General features: G+C 45.5%; 1 protein-coding gene across 1 annotated transcript in view; it reads right to left on the bottom strand.

Moving 5' to 3' along the window:
* TLCD4 (TLC domain containing 4) overlaps positions 1–20895 on the bottom strand; it is a 65697-nt gene that overhangs the window by 27784 nt on the left and 17018 nt on the right. The window contains exon 2 of the mRNA XM_077275940.1: positions 14612–14772. Within this exon, the coding sequence (XP_077132055.1) occupies positions 14612–14766 (155 nt within the window). The 5' untranslated portion in view covers positions 14767–14772. The remainder of the gene's footprint in view (positions 1–14611; positions 14773–20895) is intronic.

The raw sequence follows: 20895 nt of genomic DNA, 5'->3' as shown, positions 1-20895 counted from the left end.
CGGGCCTCCAGGGGGAGCTAAGGGTGCTATTTATTAGGCCACTCCTCACCGTGTGGGTAAACTGGGGGTCAGGCAGGAAGTTAGACAGAAAGCTGACTGGGTTGGAACCAGACAACACCTGGTGGCAGAGGGTGTTGTAGGGGAAGATTCGGTAGGGCCCCTGTCAGGTTTGGGACCCTGACAGAGGCCTGGCAACAAGAAAGAACGTCACGGGACCGTGCCTGCTCAGCATAGCGGCGGTGCCCTAAGAAAGGATCAGAAGCGAGATATATTGTGCTGAGTGAGAAACGAGATCAAAGCAAGAAGGAGAATACCAGTAGGAGTCGTGCTGTAAGACCGAGGCAACATCCTACTGAGGCGCACAACCGGCGGCCGGAACGCCGAGGAAGTATTCATATATCTAGCTCCAAGCAATACTTCAAACCAACGGCAGGACAGTCAGTCACAGGCGGGCTGTCTCACCTAAATCACCTATGCAGACATAGGGGGCAACCTGTGGAGAGGGGCGACACTAGGGTCCCGGAAGAGCTCCGAGCCTACCCGTCATACGGGTGCGTCCCAACCATAACACCGGGAGGGACGGAGGATTAGCAGAACATCATCTAATCGAGTTGTTGTGAGGGAACACGAGAAACAGACACAACAGTTGTGGGGACTATCCCGTAAGCACAGCAGGGGAGGACCACAACACATAGCGCTAGCAGGAAGGCACAGATTTCCACCTGCAAAGAGAACTCTGGAGGTGCCATTGGACCAGCCGGACTTGCGCAGCCTGGTGAACCGTATTCCGGACTGAGGACCCAGAGACCTTCAGTAAAGAGGTAAAGAGACTGCAACCTGGTGTCCTCGTTATTTACTGCACCGCACCACCACCACTATCTACATCTATTACTGTACGCCCCTCAGCAGGGTCACGGACCGGGTCTAGCCACCGTGACAACCCCAGAGCAGAGACTTAGAGACCCGGTACCGGGTACCCCTCGGCCCTGCGGCAGTGGGGGCGCCACAACTTGGCGTCATGAACAGGATCTACTTAAGCCTGAGGAATCGGGTCATGTGTGCCTTGGAACTGTGATTTACTGTGCTTGGACTGTACTTTATTGCAAGGATTGTGCTGTGCCATTTGCCGCCAAAATCCGCCGCCATTGCAGCGCTGAGGAGAGCGCAGGAGAAGAAGAGGGGCGTGGAGTGGGCGTAGGCAAGCTGGAGAGCGCGAACGACGATGGCCGCCCAGTCTAAATATTTCTGTGTCCTGAGGACGTGTCAGTCAACAGCCGAGGTCCGCCTCCTGATCCTGTTTGGAGGGTGGAGACCATGGAGACGGGGCCGCCTACGAAAGAGACCGTGGGAAGAAGACGCTGGGGAGGAGATAAAGATGGCGACACAGGGAGCACCGCGTGGGGATGACCCGACTCGGCATGGAGCCGCATCACCGGACACAGCCTAGGAGTCGCCATCGTTGCGGGGACTGGCCCTCACGGAACCACCGATGGGCCGACCTAGCTGGCAAATGTCCGAGGAGTGTGTGGCCGCAGCCGAGGCCCGACAGATAGCACGCCGCTTGGAGGCTGATGCCCGCGTGCTCGCTCGGCTGGGCCAGCCCACGGAGGTCCGCCTGTCTCCGGTGTCCCCTGCTCCTCCCAACCCGGCTGCGGCTGAAGGTACGCTGCAGACACAGGGCATGAGAATCCTGCCGGAGGCCGAACACCTGCGGCGCTTGATGACGGCGTGGCGGAGCCGGCCCCAGCCTGCAGCCCAGATTGACCTGACCAGCGTGGAAGAAACCCCGCCGTCACACTGGGGTGTAGTGGTGTCCTTTAACTCCCGACACGGAAGGGGAGTTATACAGGAGATTGGGGAGCCGCTACAGGTCCGTGTGGACCGGGAGGAAGTGGAGCCCTGCGGAGGAAGGTTTGCTCGCGACCTGGAGCCAGGTGACGCTGTGACCTACACCAGGTGGAGGAGGGAAACAGGTGAAGCTGGCTGGATAGCTTGGGGCGTCCAGCGGTGCGTCGCACTCCAGGCCGCTGCCGGAACATCAGAAGATGAACCTCCTGCTGAAAAGGCAACGGAACCTGTCCCTGCGGAGCAGCGGGGAACCCAGACCCACCATGTACCTTGGGGGCGTGCTGGTCCATCAGTGAGAAGGGCATCACGGCGAGGGATCCTGTCATTGCTGGGGCAGGAACCGCTCCTTGGATCGGCAGCGCGACCCGTTGGTCTGGTGAGGCCCGGAAGGAAACCACCTCCTGCACCGCCAGCACAAGAGTAAGATCTTAAAACTCTGCATAACATGTAAATAGTTCATTGTTTTTCTGCTATGTTGCTGCTAAACCCGTCCAGGGTTAACTCTTAAAGGGATCCCTTTGTTGACCCGGGATCCCTATTGCTTTTTGGTTGTTTTTCTACCTTTTGTTCCGTTACAAAGAAACTGCTGAATCATGAACAATGCATGATACAAACTCCTTGTACATAGCTGCACCTTCTTAAAGGTGCTCTCTACTGGTTTTATATAAAAGACGGACTCTTTGCGAAGATACGGTTCTTGGAACTTGTACTGGAGTCCTTGCTGCATACGGATTTGCAGCTTGAGAAGTTGCACTACCTCATAGAGACTTGGTCCCCTCTTAAAGGGGATGTTCATCGATAGCACTTAAAGAGTGATGATGCTTTAAAAGAAGAAGTAATAATGTTGATATGTAAAAGTTAAATGTAACCAATTAGTTGATTGTAAGAAATGTTCAATAATGTTAACAGAAGGATGAGGACAGGAAGTGAACCCGTAGGGGTTAGTGGTGAGTCCTCTTAGGAGCCATATAGAGATGGCTCAGTGATCTCAAACTGAAAGAAAAACATGTTCTATACTGTGTATAGTAGTGGAAGGACAGTAGGCTCGGGCGGAAAGGAGCGGTCCTGTAATGGAAAGGAGAGGCAGTAGGTCTGGAGCGTTTAGGACAGGCGGTCCTGCAGACATAAAGTAGGAGAATGTAGCACAGTTGCTTAAGCCTTATAATGTGTTATAAGAAGGTCTTTAGTGGATTCAGAGTGTACATCCTTAAAGGCAATGTTGAATTAATGTTTAAAATTTTGCACTTAGTAGAATACCCGGTTGGGTAAGAAAAGTTATTTAAAAGTATTTAACCATGTTTGTAACGTTTAAGTGTCCTCACCTCCCATAAAGGGAAGCTCTGTTCCAATATGCTTATTGTTATTGCACTCACAAAAATTGTATGTCTTTTTGCTGACATGTATTGTTGTTTTCTTCCCAGTCCCGGAGTACTGGATTTAACCGGGGGGGAGTGCAGCGCCCCAGAGTCCTGGTCATTGCAGTACTGTGGCTCCGCCGCTAAGGGGGGCTATGGTACGTCTGATGGCACTGAAGGAGTTCATCTGACCAGGTATCACATACACCAATACATTTCACAGTCGGGCCTCCAGGGGGAGCTAAGGGTGCTATTTATTAGGCCACTCCTCACCGTGTGGGTAAACTGGGGGTCAGGCAGGAAGTTAGACAGAAAGCTGACTGGGTTGGAACCAGACAACACCTGGTGGCAGAGGGTGTTGTAGGGGAAGATTCGGTAGGGCCCCTGTCAGGTTTGGGACCCTGACAGAGGCCTGGCAACAAGAAAGAACGTCACGGGACCATGCCTGCTCAGCATAGCGGCGGTGCCCTAAGAAAGGATCAGAAGCGAGATATATTGTGCTGAGTGAGAAACGAGATCAAAGCAAGAAGGAGAATACCAGTAGGAGTCGTGCTGTAAGACCGAGGCAACATCCTACTGAGGCGCACAACCGGCGGCCGGAACGCCGAGGAAGTATTCATATATCTAGCTCCAAGCAATACTTCAAACCAACGGCAGGACAGTCAGTCACAGGCGGGCTGTCTCACCTAAATCACCTATGCAGACATAGGGGGCAACCTGTGGAGAGGGGCGACACTAGGGTCCCGGAAGAGCTCCGAGCCTACCCGTCATACGGGTGCGTCCCAACCATAACACCGGGAGGGACGGAGGATTAGCAGAACATCATCTAATCGAGTTGTTCTGAGGGAACACGAGAAACAGACACAACAGTTGTGGGGACTATCACGTAAGCACAGCAGGGGAGGACCACAACACATAGCGCTAGCAGGAAGGCACAGATTTCCACCTGCAAAGAGAACTCTGGAGGTGCCATTGGACCGGCCGGACTTGCGCAGCCTGGTGAACCGTATTCCGGACTGAGGACCCAGAGACCTTCAGTAAAGAGGTAAAGAGACTGCAACCTGGTGTCCTCGTTATTTACTGCACCGCACCACCACCACTATCTACATCTATTACTGTACGCCCCTCAGCAGGGTCACGGACCGGGTCTAGCCACCGTGACAACCCCAGAGCAGAGACTCAGAGACCCGGTACCGGGTACCCCTCGGCCCTGCGGCAGTGGGGGCGCTACATATCCACTACACAATACAATATAAAACATACTCGTATCTCTCTCATCCACCAAGCTGTCCACATTCCTGCACCACCCTACATCTTCTCTTTCAAATCTGTTTACCACCGTACTCATGCTCTCTGGTCCGCTAATTACCTTAGACTAACATCCTTTACAGTCTGAACCTCCCACTCTCATCTCCAAGACTTCACTCACGCTGCACCAGTTCTCTGGAATGCACTACCCCTGATAATCTAGTTAATTTCCACTATCCACAGTGTTATGCATGCTCTAAAAATACATCTCTATAGACTGGCCTATCACCTCACCTCATTAACCCCTACACGACCTTGGACGTGCTCAGTACGTCTTGGATGGTAGGTATTCACCGACCTTGGAAGTACTCAGTACGTTCAGGCGGCGATTTTCTGCGCACAGGAGCTGTGCGCACGCGATTTCCACCAGGTATCAGCTGATTCTGACAGCTGACACCTAGCACTCACTGCAAGAGTGGTGCCGTCCTGCTCCTGGCACTTTAACCGCCTAAATACTACAATCGCAGTATTTAGCAGGCATCCAGAGGTAGGGAGACATCCGGGTCACCAGGCTACGGCAGGCCCCTCAGGCCATGCACAGAGCATGGGCTCAGGAGTTTGTGTCAGTGCAATGGCTTATAACAGCGATCAGGCTGTTGAAAGTGAAAGTCCCATAGTGGGACTAAGTAAAAAAAAAAGTTTAAAAAAAAGTTGCAAAAAAATATAAAAAAAAAGAGTAAAATCAGAAAATAATAAAAAATAAACAAAAAATATATTATACTGATAAATTTCTATTTTTATGTAAAAATACACATATTTGGTATTGCCGTGTCTGAGACGAACTGCACCATAAAACTGTCCCACTAGTTAACCCCCTTCAGGGAACACCATAAAAAAATGAATAAAAAAAGCAAGGTGCAAAACAATGCTTATCATCATATTGCTGAGCAAAAAGTGCAATAAAACGCAATCAAAAAGACAAATGTAAATAAAACTGGTATCCCTGGAAATGTCATCTTGCCCTGCAAAAAACAATCTGCCATACAGCTCCATCAGTGGAAAAATAAAAAGTTATACCTCTCAGAATGAAGCAATGCAAAAATAATAATTTTTTTCCATAAAATGGTTTTTATTGTGTAAAAGTGCCAAAACATAAAAAAAAGATATAAACGTGGTATCGGTGTAATCATACTGACCCAAAGAAAAAAGCAGCCTTATGAATTTTACCACATGGCATTAAAAAAAAAAAGATCCTGAATTGCTGGTTTTTGTTCATTCTGCGATTCGTTCTGTGTGTTTATTTGCCATACAACTATAGGATTAGTAATGGATAGATGTCTTATAGACGCTTCTCCATTACTAAGCCGTGGGCTTGATGTCACCAGACAATACGAAAGGTGACATCAACCTCACAAATATGAACCCTACTTCCCACCACCACCACAGTGCAAGTGGGAAGAGCCGGGCAAAGCACCAAAATTGGTGCCTCTAATAGACGCATCTTTTCTGGGTCGGCTGTGGGCTGCTATTTTTAGGCTCAAGGGGGGCAATATCCATGGCTCCTTACCAGCCTGAGAATACCAGCCCCCAGTTGTCTGCTTTAGCTTGGCTGGTTGTCAAAAATGAAAAGGACACCATGCCGTTTTTTAAAATTATTTATTTAAATAATAAAGCGGCGTGTGGGCCCCTCTGTTCTTGATAACCAGCCTTGTTGAAGCTGACAGCTGAGGGTTGCAGCCCGCAGCTGTCAGTTTTCCCTGGCTGGTTATCAAAAACATAGGCAGACCCAAGACGTTATTGATTAATTATTTTTTTATAGTGCAGATGCCAGCTGATGAATACTCCCATCAGCCATGCCTGCTCTCACTGTTATTAACGGAAGCAGGCTTAGGCTGATGGGAGCAGTAGTCCCATCAGCCGAAGCCAGTGACTGAAGGTAAACTTTTTACCTTTGATCACAGCTGCAAGCTCAAGCTGTAATTTACAGTGTGGAAGCCAAGGCTGTCAGACCGGTGGTAATAATTTTACCTCCAATCAGAGGCAGTGTTTGCCATGCTGTCATGCAAATGACAGCGCGGCAAACACTGGATGTTCAAGCCCCCCATTCAAGTGAATGGGGTCCGGGTTTGGGTACTATTCTGGTACCAGCACCAAACGTTTTTCTTTAACTGTTCGGCCGAACCCGCCGGAGTTGAACATCCAGTGGTTAGCCCATCACGGTTTTAACCCTTCTAACTTCCTAACAAAAAAAAAAAATAGGTTTTAAAAATTGTGCAGATGTAAGGTAGACATGTGGGAAATTATATTTATTACCTATTTTCTGTGACATAACTCTCTGATTTAAATGGCATAAAAATTAAAAGTGTTAAAACTGCTAAATTTTTACCAAATTTCCTTTTTTTTTTTTTCACAAATAAAGTCGTAGCGAAGAAATGTTACCACTGTCATGAAGTACAATATGTCACACAAAAAAACTGTCTCAGAATCAGTGGGATCCGTTGAAGAGTTCCAGAGTTATAACTTCATAAAGTGACAGTGGTCAGAACTGTTAAATTTGGCCTGCTCAGTAAGGTGAGACAGGCTTGGAGGGTAAAGGGGTTAATCTATTCCCAATTCTCACTTCACAACTGTTAAGGTACCGTCACACTAGGCGATATCGCCAGCGATCCGTGACGTTGCAGCGACCTGGATAGCGATATCGCTGTATTTGACACGCAGCAGCGATCTGGATCCCGCTGTGAAATTGCTGGTCGCTGCTAGAAGGTCTGCACTTTATTTGGTCGCTAGGTCGCCGTGTATCGCCGTGTTTGACAGCAAAAGCAAGGATACCAGCGATATTTTACACTGGTAACCAGGGTAAACATCGGGTTACTAAGCGCAGGGCCGCGCTTAGTAACCCGATGTTTACCCTGGTTACCAGCGTAAAAGTTAAAAAAACAAACAGCACATACTCACCAGCGCGTCCCCCAGCCTCTGCTTCCTGACACTGACTGAGCGCCGGCCCTAAACTGAAAGTGAAAGCACAGCGGTGACGTCACCGCTGTGCTGTTAGGGCCGGAGCTCAGTCAGTGTCAGGAAGCAGAGGCTGGGGGACGCGCTGGTGAGTATGTGCTGTTTGTTTTTTTAACTTTTACGCTGGTAACCAGGGTAAACATCGGGTTACTAAGCGCGGCCCTGCGCTTAGCAACCCGATGCTTACCCTGGTTACCCGGGGACCTCGGCATCGTTGGTCGCTGGAGAGCGGTCTGTGTGACAGCTCTCCAGCGACCAAACAGCGACGCTGCAGCGATCGGCATCGCTGTCGCTATCGCTGCAGCGTCGCTTAATGTGACGGTACCTTTACTGGAATTTGGTTCTTCTTATCATTTATTTCCTCAACCTCCATGCACTCAGCAGCATTTTGTATCTGTACTTAGATAATGGCTGGTGACCGGTTCATGCAGTGTTATTTGAATGCCCCTATCTATATATATAATCGTCTACGGGTTACTTCGGTCTGTCTGTCTGTAACGGAAATCCCGCGTCGCTGATTCAATCAGCGACGGGCACTATGTGGCTGTGCTATACACTACGTGGGCAGTGCTATATACTACGTGGGCTGTGCTATATACTACGTGGTTGTGCTATATACTACGTGGCTGTGCTATATATTACGTGGGCTGTGTTATATGCTACGTGGGCTGTTATATACTACGTGGCTGTGTTATATACTACCTGGCTGTGCTATATGCTACGTGGGCTGTATTATATACTACGTCGCCTGTGCTATATACTATGTGGCTTGTGCTATATGCTACATGGCTGTCCTATATGCTACTTGGCTGTGCTATATTTCTCTGCTGTATCTTTGCATCATGAATCATGGTATGTGTTAAAAGAGGAGGGCCCACTGAGACTCTTTCGCCCAGGGCCCTCAAAAACCCGGAGCAGGTCCTGGCTTCACTGATTGGTCACGCCTGGCCGGCTGCGAACAATCAGCGACAGGCGCAGTCTGGCTGCGAATTGGCGCAGAATTTGAACCACGCTTCGCTAATTGGTCATGCCCGGCAGGCCGAATCCTGTGTATAAATTGCATTATTCTGAAAACTTCATAAATAAACTACATACATATTCTAGAATACCCGAAGCGTTAGAATCGGGCCACCATCTAGTTTATTATAATGATTGATGGACTTTACATGACAAGGACTTAGGACTTTTTTTTTTTACCTTTCTTGCCCCCCTATTTCCTTATAGATTGTAAGCAGGGCCCTCACTCTTCTTGATATGTGTTGAAATATGTGTTACTCTGTAATGTCTTATTGTTTGTACATGACCCCTCTGAATTGTACAGTGCTGTGGAACATGTTGGCAATATAGAAATAAAATTATCACCATTAATTATGTCTATTACATAGGACCTAACAGAGAGTAAAAAGGCTCCAGACACTATAATAAACTATAAATTAGATGCTGTGATGTAATTGTGTTTAGCTTGCTGAGTACGGTAATTCAAGCTACAATAAAGCACAGACAGATGACGGCATTTACAGTGCCTTGAATAAGTGTTCATATCCAGTTAACTTTTTCACATTTTTTTACTTTGGACCCACAAACTTACCGTAAATGTATTTTTATTGGGATGTTATGCGATATATCAACGCAAAGTAGCAAGTATTTGTGAAGAGTAAAGGAAATAATATATGGGTTTCTAAATATTTGTAAAATATAAATCTGAAAATTGTGACGTGCATTGGTATTCAGCCCCCTGAGTCAATACTTTGTAGAACCACCTTGCGCTGCAATTACTGGTGCAAGTCATTTAGGGTATGTCTCTATTAGCTTTATACATGTACAAGCTGAAATATTTGCCCATTTTTCTTTGCAAACTAGCTCTAGCTCAGTGAGATTGGATGGCGAGCATCTGTGAGCAGCCATATTCAAGTCTTGCCACAGATTCTCAATGGAATTTAGGTCTGTACATTGACTGGGCCCTTCACACACATGAATATTCTTTGATGTAAACCATCTATTGTAGCTCTAGCAATATGTTTAGAGTCTTTGTCCTTCTGGAAGGTGAACTTACGCCCCAGTCTCAATTTTTTTGCAGACTCCCAAGAGGTTTTCCTCTGGGATTGCACTGTATTTATCTCCATCCATCTTCCCATCAATTCTGACCAGCTCCCCTTTCCCTGCTGAAGAAAAGCATCCCCACAGCTTGATGCTGCCACCATCATGTTTGATGGTGGGGATGGTGTTTTCAGGGTAATGTGTAATATTAGTTTTCCACCACATAAAGTTTGCATTTAGCACAAAAAGTTCTTCTTTGATCTCATCTGACCAAAGAACCTTTTTCATGACTTTTTGCAAACAGGACTTCTTATGGCTTTCTTTAAAAAAATTGCTTTCTTCTTGCCACTCTTCTATGAAGGCCAGATTTGTGGAGTACATAGCTAGTAGTTGCTCTGTAGATAGATTCTTCACACCTGAGATGTGGATCTCTGCAGCTCATCCAGAGTGACCATGAGCTTCTTGGATTCTTCTTTAATTACTGCTCTCCTTGCTTGGGATGTCAGTGTGGCTAAATGTCATACATCATGTACCAAGACACTTAAAAAGTTTATCTGGCTCCGGTCCCTTTTTCATCAGGGGACGAACGGTGCCTATGCGGTCACCTCTGCCAGGACACTTGCATTCTTGGAAGCTCAGTACAGGGCATGCGTATGATATCTGCCTATAGTGCATGTATCCCAGCAGGTACATGCAGACGCAACATCATGAGCGCCTTCCACATCCCAATGCGGTAATGAGCGTCACTGGACAACCCCTTTAAAAATGTTTGAACATTGTGTTATAGAGTAGCTACCACCTGTAAGTGACAATAGAGAAACCGTATTCTTCCTCCTCTTAATCTGTACAATGTATAACTAAATAAAATTAGAGATTAGGTGAGAAGAAAGAAAGGCATATGCCATCGTCAGTGAGGATGTGTGATGAATGATTGATTATATTGATTATAATAGACTAGATGGTGGCCCGATTCTAACGCTTCGGGTATTCTAGAATATGTATGTATGTATATAGCAGCCACATAGTATATAGCACAGGCCACGTAGTATATAGGAGCCATGTAGTATATAGCAGACAAATAGTACGTGGCCTGTGCTATATACTATGTGGCTGCTATATACATACATACATATTGTAGAATACCCGCTGCGTTAATACAGGCCACGCAGTATATAACAGTGGCCACGCAGTATATAACACAGCCCACGTACTATATAACACAGCCCACGCAGTATATAGCAGCCACGCAGTATATGGCACAACCCCCGCAGTATAACACTGGCCACGTAATATATAGCACAGCCCACGCAGTATATAGCAGCCACGCAGTATTTAGCACAGCCCCCGCAGTATATAACACTGGCCACGTAGTATATAGCACAGCCCACGCAGTATATAACACTGGCCACGTAATATATAGCACAGCCAACGCAGTATACAGCAGCCACGCAGTATATAGCACAGCCCCCGCAGTATGTAACACTGGCCACGTAATATGTAGCACAGCCCCCGCAGTATATAGCACTGGCCACGTAATATATAACACAGCCCACGCAGTATATAGCAGCCACTCAGTATATAGCACAGCCCCCGCAGTATATAACACTGGCCACGTAATATATAACAGCCCACGCAGTATATAGCAGCCACGCAGTATATAGCACAGCCCCCGCAGTATATAACACTGGCCACGTAATATATAACAGCCCACGCAGTATATAGCAGCCACTCAGTATATAGCACAGCCCCCGCAGTATATAACACTGGCCACGTAATATATAACAGCCCACGCAGTATATAGCAGCCACGCAGTATATAATATAGCCACGTTAGTATATAGCACAGAGATGTAGTATATAACAGAGCCCACGCAGTATGCAACACAGCCCACATAGTATATAGCAATGTGGGCACTATATGCGTGGTTAAAAAAGACTTAAAATACAAAATTAAACATATACTCACCCTCCGAAGGCCCCTTGAAGTCCTGGCGCCGGTGTGCGGTGCACGCGGCAGCTTCCGGTCCCAGGATTGGTATGCGTGCAGGACCTGTGATGATGTCACGGTCACATGACCGTGACGTCATGGAAGGTCCTTCTCGCATAGCATCCTTGGCACCGGAACCTGACGCTTTCACTGGCGAGGACGGCGCGACGATCTTTTTACTGCATACGCAGCATCAATAGTAAAAACTTGGTCACACAGGGTTAACAGCTGCGTAACCGGAGTGCGTTATACCGCGCTCCGGTAACGCTGGCATTAACCCTGTGTGAGGGCTGACTGGAGGGGAGTATGGAGCGGGCACTGACTGCGGGGAGGAAAGAGCGGCCATTTTGCCACCGGACTGTGCCCGTCGCTGATTGGTCGTGCCAATGGTCGTGGGCGTTTTGCCACGACTAATCAGCGACTTGGATTTCCATGACAGACAGAGGCCGCGACCAATGAATATCCGCGACAGACAGAAAGAAAGAAAGAAAGACAGAAGGACAGACGGAAGTGACCCTTAGACAATTATACAGTAAATAAACTGGACTGTTGCAGTTGGTATAAGCGAGTGATTATCAAAGTTCAGATCAACTGATTATCAGTAATCGCATATCTCCCAGACACAAAGCGCTGCTCTGTCTTTCTTTTCCTGAAAGGCCTGATTGTTGTGACACCCCAAACCGTTCAGGCTCAGAGATTCACGAGTCCATCCGCAGTCTCGAAAGCATAGCTCTCCAAGCTGTGCTATTCTTCCCTGGAAAAATTACGAAAAGCAAAATGGATTGTGACAAATCCTCTTCAATGAATAGGATCTGTTGGAGCACCAGGAGTATTAGTCAGACTACGGATTTGGCATAGCGAAGTGAAGCCATAATGGTAGTGTGAACAAAGCTTTAGTTTTTCAGGTAAACCCCTCTGTACTTACCTGATTCTTCTAACATTTATCCAGTATATATGGACAGCATTAGGACAGAGGTGGATTATTTAACATATTCAGACAGACTCGTAGACGCTGACCTCAAAATCAAATGGTTTGATGAGTGAGGTCAAATGGACTGTTGGTAATAACCACCGAATCACAGATCTTTTACTATAAAGAGTTCAATAAATAGCTCAAAAGAAGATTGCAAAAAAGTGTAATCTCCTCTATCTCAATATTATTCCAGAAATGCCTCTGTGACTCAATGGTTACTTATCAGCTGTTTTTTTCCCTCTGGTCCCCAAATCCTTTTAGCCAACACATCCAACAACTGATCCCATAGGACTACCCAAAACCTCTAAATAAACCTCACTTTTTCACTTAACCCCACCAAAAGAACCTTTTGTGAATTGTGTCATTGATTTGGAAGATAGTGGATGGCATTCATTGTTCTGGTCAGGCTTGGACTGGTCCACAGGAGGACAGGAGAATCCTCCGGTGGGCACCTGTGCTAGAATGGGCCGCCACCCTCTTATATAAGCAGTACATGGTACAATATACTTGCATACGGTAATTATGTACAGCAAAGGCGGCATCTTATTCATTTAACAATCAACCCAGTTCATTGTTATATAAACTTGTAATTGAGGATAATGGCACATTTGCATGTAGCGGAAAAGTGGGGCTCTGGAATTAGTTATTGGTGGGCCCTTGGCACCCCAGTCTGACACGGGAACTTCTGCTATACCATCTCTTACCTACTGTACTAACCAAAATGAATCGTTCCCCCGCACATAATCGCTGAGGAAAAAATTCTCAGAGTACCTCCAGTATCACAAAAAAACTAATTATCATCATGCAACATAATACTCTGTTCACATCTGTATCAGGAACTCAGATTATGATGTTCTGTTACAGATTTTTCTTATGACGGAAACTTAGTCATCTGCGCCATCAACCATGGCTGAAGGAAATGGGTCTTCCAGATGTATAATAGCAAAAGTGGAAACTGGCACATTTAGGTGGGCTACACTGTGAGAATGAAGAGCTTTGGGATTACAAATTGGTGTTTATTAATACCAACGCGTTTCCGCTCCAGAGTGGCCCCTTTCTCAATGTATAAAAACCAAGTGTCACATAAATATGCTGCTATATAAAATTAGGAACTTACAGGGATAAAGTAGTAGAGGAGAACAATATCACATTGAACAGGCTGCACTGCAGTAAATGAGAAGCCCAAAATGATTCTTTACTATGCCAATGCATTTCGACGCCTATCTCAAGATAATATGCAAATTGCTTCTTCAGAGGGGAAGAAGACTTGAAGTCTATCGCACCACATGTTTGTATCCTAAGTCATGTTGCAAGACTCGTTAAACTGTTGATAGTGACGTGTAGGATCACTGCTTCCAACAGGTGGCGCTATAGAGTTCAAGTTCTCTTCTTCTCTGAGGAGGCAATTTGCATATTAAATTTCCCAGAGGAGCATTGCACGGCGAATAAGACTCCTTACATTGACATGCCAGAGCCGGTATGTCACTCTCCACATGTAGAAACATTAGCTCAAGGTAAAAAAGCAATTTTTTATTTTAGACACCGAAACGCGTTGGGCCAATAAAGAACCATCATGGAACTTAAAAGGCTTCTCAAGTTCCGTAGTGCAGCCCATTTAACGTGATATGATCCTTCTCTAATATTATTCATCTGGAAGAAGATTTTCTCCTCTAGACAAGGGGCTGCAGCAGCAGTTAAACGTGTCTACAGGTCTTGCGCCTTCACACACCACCGCCAGGTGAGCGAATACTCCCGTCTTTCACTTTATGTGTGCATAACAGTTCTACACAGATAAAGTAGGCACACTCAGAACTCTAGGGAGGCTGCACGGAGCCATAATACTCCTCCATGTGAGCCAATGGGGCTGCCCAACTTTACATTACTTACCTTAAGTTATAGCTGCCTAAGTCTACTATACAATGTCAGTCGTGAGCACTACATTTCCTACAATGTAAAACAGCAGAGACCTTTTCATCCAGTGGGACTTCTATGCAAAATATACAAAAAGTGACATCTATAGTATATTTTTTAAAGAACTGTTACACAAGAACATACTCTAAAATGTAGAGGTTTGTGAATCTTCATGGACACATAATGTGGAGTAAACATGGTACTGTGTGATACGTCACCGATGGTCTATTCTCAGTTGTACCTGGAGTTCCATTCAATCTTCTGCTTCTGGTTGAGCTTGGTGAAGCCACAGGTAAAACGCGTCGAGAGCCAACGGCTTCCTACGTGAAACAGGAACTGAGAAACGGCAAAGCTCGTCGCAGAGATGCACAGTGTCAGCGGACCGAAATTAGGCATGGTAACCTACAAGAGAAGGAGATTAAATACAGCATGCTTCAGATTTAGAAGATGCTTAGCTTTCACTTTATAACTCCCATTACTTCCAGTGCCAACAGCGCATTTCTTTGAAGCAGTCCTCTAAAATGCTGCATTGTTGATACTCCTTGACACATTAACTTATTGCCTTGAACCGAGCCAGCATATCTGAAGGAGGGATTGATTATACATACCAGTGGATTGATTTACTTTACCAAAATAGCAAACGATGCATTGCGGATATTGTAACACTTGTTTGTATTGTATTGTAAAAAACAGATATACAAGGACGCAATCACTGCTGAGACGCAAAACGTTTCTGAAGGATTTAGCCTTTGTCAAATGTATCTAGGTAGACAATATACAGACAGGCACTTTAAAAGAATCACATCTAGTAGCATGGAATTACTAATTGGCAGACAGACTTATAGGATTTTTTTTATCTTCTTCTAACCTTTTTGTTGGTTGTTTTTGTGTTACACCAAAGATATTAGGATGTTTGTTTAAAACCTAAATTTGTGCTGCCAATGGGTATATGTACAAGAAGGGACAACCAGGGTCATTGTGTCCAACCCCATGCTCAATGGAGGATTCATTAAACCATGTCTGTCCAGCTTCTGTTTGAAGACTTCCATTGATGGAGAACTCACCACCTCTTGTGGCAGCCTGTTCCACTCATTGATCACCCTCATTGTCAAAAAGTTTTTTTCTAATATCTGATCTTTATCTCTCCTTTTCAGTTTGATGCCATTGCTTCTCGTGTTTCCATGTGCAAATAAGAATAAGGATGATCCCGCTACACCGTGACAACCCTTATGTACAGTATCTGTGTGCAGAATTATTAGGCAAATGAATATTTTGACCATATCATCATTTTTAAAGATGTATAAACTTGAATGCTTATTGGATGAAGCAGATCAGGTGATGTGTATATGTGTAATGAGGGGGGTGCTGTCTGAGGATACAATGCTCTTTATCAAGGAGTGCAGAAGTATTAGGCAGCTAGTTTTCCTCTGGCAAAATGGGCCAAAAAAAAGATTTATCTGATTCTAAAAACTCAAAAATTGTTAAAACTCTTACAAAGGGATGCAACACTCTTGAAAACTGCTAAGATATTGAGGCGCGAGCACAGAACCATCAAACGTTTTGTTGCAAGAAGTCAACATGGTTTCAACAAAGGTGTTGAGATAAAAAAAAAAAAAGAGAGATGCGCATTTACTGCCAAACATTTGAGAAGAATCAAACATGAAGCGACCAGGAAGGCATAATCCTCCAGTGCTGTCATATTCCAGAACTACAACCCCACTGGAGCCCAGAAGTACAAAATGTTCAGTGCTCAGAGACATGGCCAAGGTGAGGAAGGTTGAAGCCCAACCACCACTGACCAAGAAGTGAAGCATCAAGACTGAGCCAAGAAATGTCTGGAAACAGATTTTTTAAAGGTTTTTATGGACTGATGAGAGGAGAGTGAATCTTAACGGAGCAGATGGATGGGTCCATGGCTGGATCAGCAACAGGCACAGATCTCCACTTTCACGCAGATGCCAAGCAAGGTGGAGGCGGAGTACTGCTATGGACCGGTATTATTAAAGATGAATTAGTTGGACCTTTTCACATCGAAGATGGACTCAAAATTAACTCCCAAACCTACTGCTAGTTTTTAGAAGACTCTTTATTCAAATAGTGTTACAGGGGAAAAAAAAGTCTGCATCTTTAGGAAAAAAAATAAAAACACGATTATTCTGCAGGACATTGCTCCACCGCAGTATCGAAGTCTCCACTGCTTGGCTGGCAGTAATAGCCTTAGGATGGAAGAACAATGACTTGGCCCCTTCATCACCTGACCTACACCCTATTGATAACTTGTGGGCCCTTCTTAAATGGGAGATTTAAGGTGAAGGAAAACAGTAACGTCTCTGAACACTGTCTGGGAGGCTGTGGGTGGTACTGTCCAACAAGTTGACCATCAACATGTGAAAAAAAGACAGACTCTATAGGTGGAGCTTATGACTGTTATTGAATAGAAGGGGGTTATATTTGTCACTGTCACTGATATTTTTTTAGAGATTTCAGCAATTTTATTTGTACATTGAGTTGTTCTGTTATTATTCTCACTTTTAACAGATGAAAATAAACAATTGAGATGGGAAAATGTACATTTTTTATTTAGTTGCATAATAATTCTGCACACTATTAGTTGCTCAATAATTCGGCACACAGATATTCTCCTAAGAAAAACAAAACCTTACTTTTTCTTTCTTAAAAATATTCAAGTTTATGAACCTTTTGGACTAACTGACAGCTCTGTAGTTGTTCACAAGGCCGCCATCAGGGCACTACTGCCCTGACTGGCATATAGGGCCCGGTGGGCAGAGGGGGCCCGCATCAGGCCCAGTCTCATCTGCTCACCGGGCCCCTACCGGCAGGCTAAACTGGGCCCTTAGCGGCGCTGCGGCAGCTTTTACGCTATTGATGTGCGGGCCCGTGCCCGCACGTCAATAGTTAACAGCCGCCAGCCAATCGGAGGCTGGCAGCTGACATCATTGTCCGTCGCCGGCGAGTGCGCGCTTCAGCTGCATGGAGGGAGCTTCGCCCGCCACAGGAGAGCGGCCAGGTAAGAAGAACTTTTTTTTTTATTGTGAGCGGCGATCTGGGGGGCCCGGGGCAGAATGGTGGACATGGGGGCACAATGCTGGACATGGGGGCAGAATGCTGGACATGGGGGCAGAATGCTGGACATGGGGGCAGAATGCTGGACATGGGGGCAGAATGCTGGACATGGGGGCAGAATGCTGGACATGGGGGCAGAATGCGAGATACGGGGCATGATTGGAGACATGGGGGCATGACTGGAGATACTGGGGGCATGACTCGAGACACTGGGGCATGACTGGAGACACTGGGGGCAGGATTGGAGACAGATGGGGCAGGATTGGAGACAGATGGGGCAGGATTGGAGACAGATGGGGCAGAATGGAGACACGGGGCATGATTGGAGACACGGCAGGATTGCAGACATGGGGCATGATTGGAGACACAGGGCAGGATGAAAGACATGGGGGCATGATTGGAGACACTGGGGCAGGATTGGAGACAGATGGGGCAGGATTGGAGACAGATGGGGCAGGATTGGAGACAGATGGGGCAGGATTGAAGACAGATGGGGCAGGATCATGGGGCAGGATGGATACGATGGAGACAGATGGGGCAGGATGGGGAGATCATATGGGGCAGAATGGATACTCATGAGGGCTGGATGGGAGAACATATGGCTGAAGCCAGGAATGAGACACACGGGGGCCAGGATGGGGAATATTATTACCATAGGGGCTAATTAAGGGATATTATTACTGCAGTGATGTATTTATTTTATTTTTTGAGTATACTGTTTTAAATGTGGGGCGGTCCTGTTACTGTGTAGAGTGATACTATGTCGCCTTATTTTCTTCATGTGGTGTAATGTAGAAGTTGGGAAAAATTAATTAATGTGTTCTGCAAGCTGAGCTCGAGATAACTGTTATTTCCTGCAGAGACGAGCCCTGGCTGGAAGAAGTGATGGCGGTCTGTGCTGGATGAAAGATGAAAAACAAAGATGAAGGACTTCACCTAGAGACGTCACTGGTGAGTCAGTGTGTTACCTATACACTGACACTATACACTGTATACTATTTACAGAGCTCCTGTGTATAATGTCACCAGTGATCACTGTATTACCTGTACACAGACACCGCATACCAAGTACAGATCTCCGGTGTATAATGGCACTTATGGTGACAGTATTGTGACAGTGGTGTTTCGGTATTTGTCCCTTGTATGTGCTATTTGGTCACTTTGTGGTGGTAATATGTGGTCTGGTCATGGTGTTGTGGTATTTGTTCCTTGTATGTGATATTATTCGGTCACTGGTGGTAATATGTGGTCTGGTCATGGTGTGGCAGTATTTGTTCCTTGTATGTGATATTATTTGGTCACTGGTGGTAATATGTGGTCTGGTCATGGTGTGGCAGTATTTGTTCCTTGTATGTGATGTTATTCGGTCACTGGTGGTAATATGTGGTCTGGTCATGGTGTGGCAGTATTTGTTCCTTGTATCTGATATTATTCGGTCACTGGTGGTAATATGTGGTCTGGTCATGGTACGGTGGTATTTGTTCCTTGTATGTATTATAATACGGTCACTGTGGTAATATGTGGTCTGGTCATGGTATGGTGGTATTTGTTCCTTGTATATGATATCATTCGATCACTGTGGTGGTAATATGTGGTCTGGTCATGGTGTGGCAGTATTTGTTCCTTGTATGTTATATTATTTGATCACTGTGGTGTAATATGTGGTCTGGACATATTATTGGTCATTTTAAAAATTGAAAAATAAATAAAAATATACCTAAATTGTGTTGCATATTTTAACAAATATTTAGTAGGTTACAGTAAAGTAGGGCCCGGCCAAAAGTATCTACCGTGTTATGGTGGCGGCTTAAAAAATCTTTTGTCCAAAACAAAAGCTGCTGGCTATATGTGTGATCTGGTGATAGGAACTGTTAATGTGTGATACGTGAAAAGTGGAGTTTTTCCAAGAGAGAGAGAGTGGTGGGACTGTGGACAGTTCGAGGGGTGGAGGCGGGGCTGGGGTGGAGCCTGGGCGGAGTCTCAAGGGGGCCCCGAAAATGTTGCCAGTATGGGGCCCCGAAATTTCTAGTGGAAGCCCTGGTTGTTCAATAATAAAATTAATCATCAGAAATACAAATTATCTAACAATTCTACCCACAGTGGGCCATGGACATTTTTGTACATATGACATATCATCATTGTCTGATTGAAATGAATTCCACCTCACCTTTCCTAGGTCTCTCCCCTTTCTCAACCATCGCTTGCCACCTTGGCTTACTGTTTGCATGCTACAAGACACTGTTTCCTAAGAGTGTCTTTCCTTTTCAACCATCCACCTACCAAATATTGATTATGTGTCCTAAGAATGCACCGTAAGGATCTATGGTTGGGATATCCTCTTAAGGATGAATTCACATGTTGTAGATTTTGTTGTAAAAATTTCTCCCACTGAAGACCTGTTCTATCCACTTGGATGTGGTGGTTTCAAATGGGACAGTCACAGAAACTTATACAGGTGCAAGTTCTCTTACATGATTTTTGTTGCTGTTGTGTTATTGAGGAATCCAACCACAAACTGTACAATGCAATAGTTGTTTTTTTGGGGGAACCCCAAACACATCATCCAAAGATATTTGTGTAATTTGTAAGAGATTAAATCCACCTTGTACAAAGATTAAAACCTATGGCCTCGTCGGTTTTCATAGTTTTATGAGTTACCCCCGTGATGTAGGAATTATCAAGATAAGCAATTTGAAAATGGATAAAATCACAACAACATACTAAAACATAATCCATCAGCAGAGATTATCGCTGTCCAGGAAATATTGTTTGAAAGCAGAAGCAGCACCTAAATCCACTCATCAACAGAGAATAAACTGGGAATGACATAAATAAACACCCACTTGGCGAGCGTACAACTGCGTTTCGCAATCTCATTTAAAGGGACACTGTCACCTGAATTTGGAGGGAACAATCTTTAGACCTAGGGGCGGGGTTTTCAGGTGTTTGATGCACCCTTTCTTGTGCAGGCATGTACTACGGAGGACAGAGAATGAACTTCAATCCAATATTGCAGCCAGCATGCATCCGGCGGGTAAGGAAAGGGTGCATCAAACACCCGAAAACCCCGCCCCTAGGTCTAAAGATTGTTCCCTCCAAATTCAGGTGACAGTGTCCCTTTAAACAAGCAGCAGCATCTGCTCGACTAGGTGACTCTCAGATTTTACACACAGTGTGAATTGTGCCATGTTTTTGGCCTAATGTCAGAAACATACAGTTGTGCTCAAAAGTTTACATACCCCAGCAGAATTTTTGCTTTCTTGGCCTTTCTTCAGAGAATATGAATAACAACACCAAAACGTTTTCACCACTCAGTCATGGTTAGTGGTTGGGTGAAGCCATTTATTGTCAAACTACTGTGTTTTCTCTTTTTAAATTATAATGACCACCCAAAACATCCAAATGACCCTGATCAAAAGTTCACTTTTGAGCACAACTGTA

The sequence above is a fragment of the Ranitomeya variabilis genome, chromosome 8, assembly GCF_051348905.1.
Source record: "Ranitomeya variabilis isolate aRanVar5 chromosome 8, aRanVar5.hap1, whole genome shotgun sequence".
Classification (NCBI taxonomy): domain Eukaryota; kingdom Metazoa; phylum Chordata; class Amphibia; order Anura; family Dendrobatidae; genus Ranitomeya; species Ranitomeya variabilis.
This window is presented reverse-complemented; position numbering and strand designations above follow the sequence as displayed.